Source organism: Erigeron canadensis, chromosome 1 (assembly GCF_010389155.1).
Source record: "Erigeron canadensis isolate Cc75 chromosome 1, C_canadensis_v1, whole genome shotgun sequence".
NCBI classification, from domain to species: domain Eukaryota; kingdom Viridiplantae; phylum Streptophyta; class Magnoliopsida; order Asterales; family Asteraceae; genus Erigeron; species Erigeron canadensis.
Window position 1 is genome coordinate 49,872,653 of NC_057761.1, and position 11,591 is coordinate 49,884,243.

At 33.7% G+C, this 11,591-nt stretch overlaps 1 protein-coding gene across 1 annotated transcript; it reads left to right on the forward strand.

The window, feature by feature from the left end:
• Window positions 1–3,416: 3,416 nt before the first annotated feature.
• LOC122594203 (ubiquitin-like domain-containing protein CIP73) lies at window positions 3,417–10,514 on the forward strand. The gene is made up of 19 exons (XM_043766677.1): window positions 3,417–4,333; window positions 4,751–4,910; window positions 5,029–5,146; window positions 5,527–5,634; window positions 5,744–5,862; window positions 5,972–6,055; window positions 6,178–6,333; window positions 6,427–6,514; window positions 6,594–6,724; window positions 6,936–7,100; window positions 7,183–7,254; window positions 7,344–7,467; window positions 7,571–7,630; window positions 7,713–7,778; window positions 7,863–7,897; window positions 8,165–8,317; window positions 8,823–9,320; window positions 9,879–10,034; window positions 10,367–10,514. The coding sequence occupies exons 1-19, from the start codon at window positions 3,417–3,419 to the stop codon at window positions 10,424–10,426; spliced, it is 3,270 nt and encodes a 1,089-aa protein (XP_043622612.1). The 3' UTR covers window positions 10,427–10,514.
• The last annotated feature ends 1,077 nt before the right edge of the window (window positions 10,515–11,591 follow it).

Sequence of the window (11,591 nt, forward strand, 5' to 3'; positions counted from 1 at the left end):
AGTGTGGAGTGGAAACAAAACCAAAACTAATTGTTTTATCTAACTTTTTATAATTATTTTAGAATATTTTTTAAAAAAAAATTTAGTTGGGATTGACACATATCTTAGACAAAGTTGATCATGACTTATTACAAATAGAAATACAAAAGTTTGTCATTAGTCATTACTTAGGATCGAACATACCTTAGATAAAACCGAAAATGTCAATGGCCAGATTGGTTAGTCAATGGTCATCCTTGGCTTATAGAGTAATATTTGGATTTTTTTATCGTTACGTTTTGTTACTTTATTAATACTAATACTCGTGCGTGTTGCACGGTTGGACTTATAGTTATTTATAATTATATATTTTAATGGTTGTAATAACAGCGCATAAAAAACTTTATTTGATATATAATATAACAGTTTGATACAATATATGTCATGCAATACGAAATTTGTTAATGATAATGTGGTATGTCTCAAAACTAATAAAGAAACTTCATATTTATTATACATAACGCTATTTTAATCCTATATGTAAAAATAAAAAGAATACAAAAGCAAGTGTGGTGATAATAATCAAGTATTAATCATAATAACACAGAAGAATTTAGTAAATATTTTCAAAATCGATTTTGGATAATAATCCTATACAATCAAAATTCGAAAATATCTATACTATCTATATAAACAAATTATCCCCCCTAAAATTTAACACTCTACTTTTAAAATCTCTAATTTACCCTTTTAATCTATACTACCATCAAAACTTTATCCCTGAAATTCCAAAAACACCCTTAAAAAATACCTTACGCTTGTCTCTTCCCTTTCCTGAACCTGCTCACTTAGTATACCAAAAGAACACACATGCCTTACTAAATTTAATAATCGATCAAACTAATTACGCTCACCCTAAAACAACGGTGGTTTGCACTTTCTACCGGACTAAGAAACACTTAAGTTGAATCATACATTCATGTAATAACACGGTACCGCTACTTAACAGGTGTTTTATTCTTATGCCCCGTCGCATCATGCGGGTACAAGGCTAGTATACATATAACCAAGGGAGGAAAACTTACCGACGCAAATATGGTTGCAAACATAAAAAGCAGCAGCCGAAATATTATCTTTCTATTACATTGAATCAAAGAAAATTAAAAATAAACTAATGAATAAAATGACTTATACAGAAAGTGGGTAATAATTATAATTATCTCAAAACATAGATCATCTTTTAAACCGGATACTAAAAACTAAATAGTAAAGCGACTCGTGCCATGCTATAAAAAGAAGATTACATTGTGTAATTATGGACAATGGATATACACATCGAATGCAAGGATTTGGATATATATATAATTCACTTTAATAGACATATATTAGATAGATAGATAGATAGATAGATAGATAGATAGATAGATAGATAGATAGATAATATTATATTAATTATTCAATAGTGTTTGATAATTATAAAAAAAAAAATCAGATTAGGATTTTAAAAGAGACACGTGTCGTCTAAAGAATGAGCCAAATGTTTATCAAAGAAGACTTCAATCCTGTTTTAGTTTATTGGTAGATTAGTAATTAGTTTTATTACTTTATTAGTAACTAGTCCAGTAATACTTAATGGTTAGAAATCCTTAATGACATCGTTTCTTCTTCTTTTTGTGGATTAGTAGTCGTAGTAGAAAACTATGTCTGACGTGACCACTATACAAAGGGTTGAAACATCTAACAACCAAATACAAACGGTTGAAAGTTTAAGAAACACACCCGTATATATACTGGAACGGTATCCATGTGTTGCGGTGGTGGTGGTGATGCAGTGGTGGCGGCGGAGATTGGTGGTGGTGGCAGTGCAACGGCAAATAGTGTAGGTTATTGATGTAATTTGGTTTGGGAAAAGTAAATATAAGGTTGTCTCATATGTAAGCTTGTGTATGGAACCCCTCACATAATGTTTTTTAATATTTGTTATATAATATATAAATCACAAGGCCCCCATGAATTTTAAGGCGCGTTTGGTTCACTGAATATTTTTGCAAGGAATGAAATCTTTCAAAGGAATTGAAATCTGAAGGTTTGGAATTTGACGGAATGTTTTTGATTTTTTGAAAAATTAAAGGACGGAAAGAATGAAATTTCTTCTTGCATCCCTAAGAAATAAAGATACCATCAATAATGGAATGTTTACATTCTTACGCCCATTATTTGAACAACCAAACACACTAAGGAATGAAATTCAATTCCAATTCCATATATTCCATCAAATTTTGTGAACTAAACGCGACCTTATGGTTTTTGAAAATGCTATGTGAGGGGTTCCATACTTAAGTTTTAAGTATGGGACAACCTTATATTCACTTTCCCATTTGGTTTTGATGAAATGTTAAGCTTAATTACAATGTTAAACAAAAGTCTATTTGCTTTATAATATAAAGTAAGTATCTATACTCCTTTATAAAGTTTATCCACCCCTTAAAAATAAAAAGTGTTACACAATAGTTGCATACGAAAGTACGAAATTGCTCTTAATAAACACCCCATATATTAGCGTTTACCATATTTGCTCTTAATGAATTAATATACACTCTAAACTCTTATCTTGCTAATTTACATTCTAAGTCCTTATCTTATAAAATATTTTCACTATTATTTTTACATCAACTTACATCACTCGACACCAATTGTCGATGTCATCACCAACACCACTAAACCGTCGTCGCCGCGTCGCGCGGGTATCATGCTCGTAAATATAGATATACATGCACATGCAGATTAAACTTCATCATGCATTCGATGCATTGCAATTCAGAGTTCGATCCTAAAAACACAAACAATCAATCCTCTGGATCTCCTTCTTACTTAGATTAATTAATGCATGCATGCGCGCACCAAGAAGAAGATGATCGACTATTTCTGGCAAGTCATTAATTTATAATTAGAAGCTAATTTCTAAATTCAAATGTGAATTCTAGTTTTTGTTGTGTATTATTCAATTTAGTAACCTCATAGCAATCTATGACATGATATGAAATCCTTATTGTAATTTCCTTCACGAATTAATATTAACTGAATAATATTGTAAGTATATCCTAGCTAGTTTTATTGATATCTTTAAAGATCATGAATTGAAAATGTGTATTATAAGTGGTGTTTTCCCAATATCATTAGAAAACAATTCTTTCTGTGTGCCAAATTAATACTCAAAACTAATCAAAGTTGATATTACTAGTAATCAAATTGCACATTAGTGGCCGAGGATTTGATGTTATGATATCACTGCTTAATTATGCGTTTTGAAATAATTAGTAGTTATGTTACGTACGATCATTATGTTTCAGATGAACAGATTTTGTTGAAGATTAGAAGTATATGCTTAGTAGATAGTCTTGATCAGTTCACACTTATCTTGTTCAAGATAGTTATTCATGGCAGATCAACATTATGGTGAAAGCGATGGCAAAGATAATGCTGCTATTGAAAGTTCTGAATCAAAAGGGGTAGTAGATCGACATTCGGATGAGCATGTGAGTAATGATAACGTTTCTGTTGGAAATTTAGAATCAACTAGTGTGACAGGTAAACATTCTGAGGAAGGTGTTAGTATAGCTGATGTTGCTCTTGAAAGTTTGTCATCAAAAGATGCAGAAAATGAACATTCTGATAAAGGTTTAAGTACAGATCATGCTGTTGCTACAAGTTCAGAATCGACTTATGTTGCAGATAAACATTCTAATGAAGGTGTTAGTATAGCTGATGTTGCTCTTGAAAGTTTGTCATCAAAAGATGCAGAAAATGAACATTCTGATAAAGGTTTAAGTACAGATCATGTCGTTGCTACAAGTTCAGTATCGACTGGTGTGGCAGAGAAACATTCTGACGAAGGTGTTACTAGTATAGCTGACGTTGCTCTTGAAAGTTTGAAATCAAAAGATTCGGAAAATGAACATTCTGATAAAGGTTTGAATTCAGATCATGTTGTTGCTATTGGTTTAGAATCGACTGGTGCAGTAGACAAACATTCTGATGAAGGCGTTAGTATAGCTGACGTTGCTCTTGAAAGTTTGAAATCAAAGGAAACCGAAAACCAACATCCTGATAAAGGTTTAAGTACAGATGTTGCTACAAGTTTAGAATCTACTGGGAAGGTAGATAAAAATTATGATGAAGGCGTTACTATAGCTGATGTTGCTCTTGAAAGTTTGAAATCAAAAGAAGTGGAAAATCAACATTCTGATACAGGTTTAAGTACAGCCAATGCTATTGCGTCAAGTTTAAAATCCACTGGTGTGGCTGATAAACATTCTGATGAAGGCGTTAGTATAGCTGATCCGACTCTTGAAAGGTTGAAATCAAAAGAATCAGAAAATCAACATCCTGATGAAGGTTTAAGAACAGATGACGATGTTGCTACAAGTTTAGGATTGACTGGCGTGGCTGATAAACATTCCGATGAAGGCGTTAGTATAGCTGATGTGGCTCTTGAAAGTTTGAAATCAAAAGATGTGGAAAACCAACATTTTGATGAAACAGATCATGTTGCTGTTACTAGGTCAGATTTTAATGGGGAAGCGGATCAACACTCTGATAAAGGTGCGAGTACAATTAACGTTGCTGTTAGAGGTTTAGAATCAACGGGTGTGGAGAATCAACTTTATGAAGAGGGTCTGAGTACAGATCATGCTGATGTTACTAAATTGACTAGTGTGGCAGAACAGCAAGCTGATGAAAGCATGAGTATGGCAGATGTTGCCCTTAAAAGTTTGAAATCGAAAAGTGTTGCAGATAAACATGTCGAGGAAGGTGCAATTACTGCTAACGCTAACGATATAATTGTTGAATCAACGAGACATGGAACATCAGTGGAGATTAATGTCATGACACTAGATTCGCAGTTACATAGCTTTAATGTCGACAAAAATGTATCACCCTCCCCCTATCTCTTCTCCCTGCTTAATTTGTTAATCGGTTCAATATGACTTGAATGGTTGTTCTTTTGTTATTTGCTAGATTTACATGTATCTTTTTTGCCAAATTCAGATGCAAGTTTCAATATTTAAGGATAAAATAGCTAGTGAAGTTGCCCTTCCAGTGGAGCAACAACGGCTGATCTTTAGAGGCAAGGTGTTGAAAGATGACGACCTTCTTTCCGAATATCGTATCCTAAATTTATGTTACATGTTAATAAGGTTGTTTGGTGTAGAAAATGTATTTCCTTTATCAAAATTCAACACTTTTGATAGTTATTATTTTGTTGTTTCTTATCAGGATACAGACTTTTTTTTTTGGCAAAATGGATATAAGGCCCAAAAAGATTTTTGTATGAATTTTGAAAATTATCCTCACCAGGAAATAATTTGATAGTTGATAGTTGAGTATCTCATTTCAAATTATTTTTGCATGTTAGTACTTAGTAGTTTTCGATGTAAGTTGTACTACTGTTTTGGACAGGCCCTTTCCGAAAAATATGTTTTAGATGGTTTGATATGTGTGTGTGTGTTTAATTTGTTCTCAAGTTCTAGCCTTGACGGTCTATAGATATTGAAAATGGACATACTCTGCATGTTGTGGCTAGACAGCCATCTGAATTCCAACCCTCATCTGGCACCCCCAATGTAGAGACAACTGCAAGAAGTAGCTATGCAGGTGTCTTTTTTGTACTCTCGTTAAATACTGACTTATGTTCTATATGTAGTCCAAATGCATGTGATATTAAGTCAAAAAATGAATTAAAATATGACCTTTTTCTTCACAGGTCAAGATGTTGATATTACCAATACATATCCTCAGGTTGGACATGTTTCACATAGTGTCGTTCTTGGTACATTTGGCGCTGGGGATCAAGATGATGGTGGAAATCCAGATATAAGTCAGGTGTGTTCCTTTTTAATCCGTGCATTCTGTTAACTGCTATCTATAAAAGCTAGTATAGTTTTAATGGCCAATGTAGTTTAGACTTTAGACTCTTTTTCTTTCATTCTAGGTTATTGGGGCAGTTCTTAATTCCTTTGGACTTACGGGTCAGGCCCCCTTGGGTGGTACTAGTTCAGCACAGACAAATATGCAGGTGACTGACTGACTGTTGTCCTTACTTCCCTTTCATCTCATCAACAATCTAATGATATGTCTGCATGTAGTTGAGATTAGTACTTGATTACATATATATGTTGATTGTCTGCTTATGTACAGTTCAGTATACCAGTGCAAGTTGCCCAAGGAAATGAAACAGGAGCAAGTGTTAGCAATCATGCTCACACGGAAAACCACTCCCAGCCTAGAAGTTCTAGTCAATCAGTGCCTCGAGAGCTTCAAGTTCCTGCACCAACTATACCTACGCTTGCTACCGTAGTCACGTATTTTGAACTTCTTTTTATATCAAAAGTCTGCGTACCTTCTATAGTCTTACTTTGCATTTTTCCTTTACTTGTATATCTGTAGCCAATTCCCGAGTCTTTGTACACACTTTCTATGTTTATGAATCACATGGAGCGGGCTTTATCGCAGAATGGTATTACCTCAAGATCAAGTATATTTATAAAAACCTAAGTACTTCTTGTTTGCATGACCTTTACTTTTGGAGCTCTTTGCAGGGTATCAGCCTTCAGATAGTACAGAAAGTTTACCGGCTGTAGAATTGCCGTTAAATGTTCGTGGCTTGCTATCACCAGCAGCTTTGGTGGTTGTTCTCCGACATGCACAACGTCTTCTCAGCGGCTCCGCTATTGATTCTTTATCTGTACTTACCTTTTTCTCTATATCCCGAATTTCTTTTTAAGTTTTCCACTTATTTATTCTTCAATAGTTGGAAGATCTATTCTTTCTTGCATCTATGTTTTTGCAGTGTATGCGTTTTTGTATTGTTGGCACACTTATGAAAATAGCCAAATGACCAAAATTTTATCATAATTCAGATGGCCATTAAACTAAATTTACCTTGTAATTTGTAGCATATAGCAAGAAGAATGGAGGAAGATGAGAGTTCTAGTGATGTCACGGTGAGAACCCAGATTCAGACAGAAGTCATGCAGTCTGGGCTTGCTATGCAACATTTAGGAGCTCTTCTACTTGAGCTTGGCCGTACAATGCTGACACTACGTGTTGGACAAACTCCTGTATGTTATTTCTTTGTTTTTCATCTCATTAGTATACTCTTATAGGAATCATGATCTATTATTGACCAAGTGAACATATTAGGCTGAATCTTCTGTGAATGCCGGACCTGCTGTTTACATATCTTCATCAGGTCCTAATCCTATAATGGTTCAGGTTTGTTAAACTTCCACTAAATATATTGCTTTGACCAACACAGATGAAATCATGATCAAATAAATTCAACAATGATCGTTTTATTGCAGCCCTTTCCTCTGCAAACCAATTCTCTATTTGGTAGCCATGTAAATCCTACTGTGGATACTGGGGGTTTTGGTCCCATTGGAGGTGGAGCTGTTCCAAGACACCTTAACATACATATCCATGCTGGTAAGTAACTAAAATCAACACCATGCTGACTTCATGGGACTTCATGTTGAGTAGTCTAATCACTGTACATGTTTTAATAGTCTGCACTTATGTTCTTCCGTAGGAGTAGGTCCCAGGGGACCTAATGTTGAATCAAACCAAAGAGAACTTACTATCGGAAATGGTAATGTTATGTTCCCCTCTTTTCAGTCCAAGCTTGCATTTCTGTTTTACTACAAATTTTTTGTTACTATCTATGATAATAGCTGGAGCCAGCTCCCAAACCCGAAGTGTTGGTGATAACATGAGAAGTGAAAATCAGGCTTCTGTTGGTAGGTTCATTTAAATTGATTTGGTATTTGCTGTTGGTTCTATAGTTTGATTCTTTGTTAAACTTTGGTATTTTGCCAATCTAGGACATGCAGAAGCGGGTCTTCCTGAGATTAGGACGGTATGTTTTAGGCCTGGTTCTAGATGTCAAAAATTTTGCGCCTATGCTGATGAATTACCTGATTTCATTTATATTTTAGCTCTAATGAGATAAAAGCACAAAAATGTATTTTTAGTTTATACAATCTGTTAAATCATGTTTTAAACATCCAGATTTGTACTAAGTCAGTTTTTGTAAATAACAAAAATTGATTGCGTTTCGATCCAACCCACTTAAAGATCCTGTTTCCCTACCTATCTGACCCCGTAGTAACATAGTATCTAACAGGATGGAGACACAGGATATGCTACTTCTGATAGTATTAAAATGAAATCGTTAAGTGAAACAGAAGGTGGTCCGTCATCCAGTCGGAGGAGCAATACGCCTAGAAATGCTTCAGGAATTCCTCTTGGACTTGGCCCAGGTGGTTTACAACCTAAGGTGTGCCGCTTTCCAAATTTTCATTTGGTATAAAACTGAAATATCACATCATTGTTATCTATTTTAAGTGCAATTTCACAAATCTAAATGCTCATCATTCAATTTATATCACTCGTTGACCTTTTCGGATATTGATTCATTAAGCTCCTTCAGAATTTTATTCAGTTTGCTGTGAGTAATTTGGATAAAAACTGGACTAAAGGTTATAACTGGTATGGTTGTGACAATCAAACTGGGTTATGAAATATTTTGTTATAGTATGTAAGTGAGTAAAACCATAAAAGTTCAGTGACCACTTTATCTATCATGGCTATGAATATCATATCATACATAAAACTATAAAAGACTTCATCTCCAATGGGTTAAACGGGTAAAAAGTCGCCTAAAGTGTTCTCAAAATTTTAAAACCTCTTACTTAAAATTTGTAATCTTATTTAGTACATTAATTATTTATAAAGTACAAACAAGTGGGCAAAAAATAGTGTTGATGGGTTGGTTCAACCAGAGACGCCATCGACAGACAAGGTCAGAGATGGGAAGTAGTGGTGCTTCTTCGTCACATTCTAATCAAGGCCTAGCATCTCCTGGTGGCCAATGGGATCCTGCTACAACCATGAATCAAGTTATGCAGAATCCTGCTTTAGTTAATATGTTGGCTGGTGTTTCAAATCAACCCGGGGCTCCATCTCCAGATTTCTTGAAAAATTTATTGGGTCAACTAGCTCAGAACCCTGCAATGATGAACACAGTTACTCAACAAATGGATGGTAATCAGGATTTGGCTAGCATGTTGACGGGCACGGGTGGGCCTGGTGGTGGCGGAAACCAAGATATGTCAAATATGATTCAGCAGATGATGCCCTTTGTTTGTCAAGCTCTCAATAGTGGGAGTTCAAGTTCAAACTCACTTCAATCAACACCATCTAGGAAAGGTACTCTTCAACGACGTTACAGTAGTGTGAAGAGTTTGAACGTTCGTGAAAGATCATCAAGTGATTTTCAGGTGTGTTCTGACCCAGACAAGTTTGACAGTATCTGATTGTTTTATAGATGCATGACCTATTTTCATTTTTTTTTGTGTGTTAAAGATGCCTGTACCATAAGTGGCAAGTTTAATCCATTTATTTACTCATCAATGAAAGTTCAGGTTATGTTGTATTTAACAAGTTCAACGGACAAAAATAGCTATCTAATGGATCAAAAGTTGTCAAAAGTGTAATTTATAATATAAAATATCCTGCATCGTTTGATTAATTTCTTTTCATAATTGAAATGATGTAATTCCTATCAAAATTAAATCACACGTCAGTTATAAAAGCTACAAAGGTTTAAGGCCAAAAGTGTTTTTGGTCAACCTGCATGTCATGCCCAAATTGACCCGGTATCCACCTCATCCTACCCTTCATTATCAATTTATCACCACTTCTAACATATATGTGTCTATGGCTCCTTGGATTTGCAAGGGTTGAGGAGGTTAGTATATGTGTGCGATCTCTTTCTTGCGTTTGTTTTATTGTTATTGGACTGATGCTTAGTTTGGTGAATTGCTTCATATATGTAGATGAACCTTGAAAACGCGGCCCAGAAAATTGTGGAGCAGTACCCACCTCTAGAAATATTCTCATCCGTAGTCGAAACTGCTGCTGCTTTACACAACAACGTTTTTGATCATGATGCTCTTGAAGGGTTATGTATGGAAGAGGAGCAGCTTGCTCTGGTTAGCCTCTTCGCTCAACTTTGTATCTCATTATTTTAGCTTTTTGTGAGATAGAAATTTGTGGGTCACCTGTGTTTTAAAAAAATGGCAAATTCAACCCATTGATGGGCCTATCTGAGATGCATTATTAAAATGGGTCAAATCATAAAATATGGGAAGGGATATTCCTATAATTTATTTTGATGTATATATCACAGTTGTACATTAGTGACTTGTATAGTTAGCTATACAGTTTATATATAATGGTACATTTATCAAAATTCCCATAAAGTATAGATAAAGGAAGAGGTCAAATTTAACGGGTTTAACTAAGTTATGTATGGGACTTGCAGGAATTTAACGAGATGTTGAAACGTGATATTTCTCGACGACTTCAAGGAGCCAGACGATGATCATTGCAACTTTTTGATGTTCCTTTTTAGTTTTTACCATTTTCTGTGGCATGCATTGTTATTGGCCGGAGAGATATGAAGTTCTTGTACCGCATATCATGAGATGTTATTAGTTTTTGATAAGTTTTTGATAAGTTTTTTGACAATCTGAATTATGACGTTATATGTGAAAATTTTATTTATTTTTCCCCTTTATATATTAGATTGATTCTATATATATTTTTTTTTATCTATCTATCTATCTATCTATCTATCTATTTATCTATCTATCTATCCTTAGGATCATAGAAATGATAAATGAAATCAGATAAAGTTTTTATCGGTTTATGAGGTAATTGTGAATTTTCCATTGGGTTGGTTTAGCATCGAGTCTTGGATCCAATCCTTGATAACAAAAAAACTGTATTGCAGTGTGGTGTAAAATATAATGGGAAAACCGAAAAACTGGATCGAACTGTGTGATCCGAATGCAAAAAAATTGAAACCTAAGAAAACCAAAAACCGATAAAATTCGATATATAATGGTTCAGTTACATTTATTTATTTTCTTTGTATGTGATTAACCGAACTGAACTGAATTTTAATAAATGCCTACATATAATCCTAAAGTATATCTTTTTAAGAAAGTTTGTTTACTTTGTTATACATATAAAAAAAAATATTACTAATATCATATAGAAGACATTTTATGTAATAAATTATGATATACTTTAAAATAAAAACTTGCATTGTATAAATATAACAATAAAAAAAATATTTTTAATTTTTTTTGAAAATGAATATATTTTTTAAAATTAGATGTGATGCATATTTATTTATGTGGTTAACCATGATTACTACTCGTGGACCTAGTAAAAAAGTACTTAACCTATTAAGTCAATCAAAATTGTTTATTTTTGACTTAATATTTAAGAAAACAACTTTATTTACTTAATACGTACACACATTATTTAATTATTGAGTCATTTAATTCATTCAGTCACTTAATGGTTATACAAACAGACCCTTACGTACTTTATTTGCAACCAAATAGATCCGGGTCGAAAGTAATATATATTTTTTTACAATTTTTTTTCCTTTTTACCCTATAGTTGTTGACTTCTTATTGTAAATTTTAAAGGGAAAAATAATATATATCTTTTTTTGCAAAACTGCAAATTATTAC

What these genes read in the sequence shown, in the direction of transcription:
- LOC122594203 (XM_043766677.1), top strand. Translation starts at nt 3,417, where the DNA reads ATGGCAGATCAACATTATGGTGAAAGCGATGGCAAAGATAATGCTGCT. An exon ending in GCTTTAATGTCGACAAAAAT is followed by an intron (nt 4,911 to 5,028) that starts GTATCACCCTCC and finishes TGCCAAATTCAG; the next exon opens with ATGCAAGTTTCAATATTTAA. An exon ending in GATCATCAAGTGATTTTCAG is followed by an intron (nt 9,321 to 9,878) that starts GTGTGTTCTGAC and finishes TCATATATGTAG; the next exon opens with ATGAACCTTGAAAACGCGGC.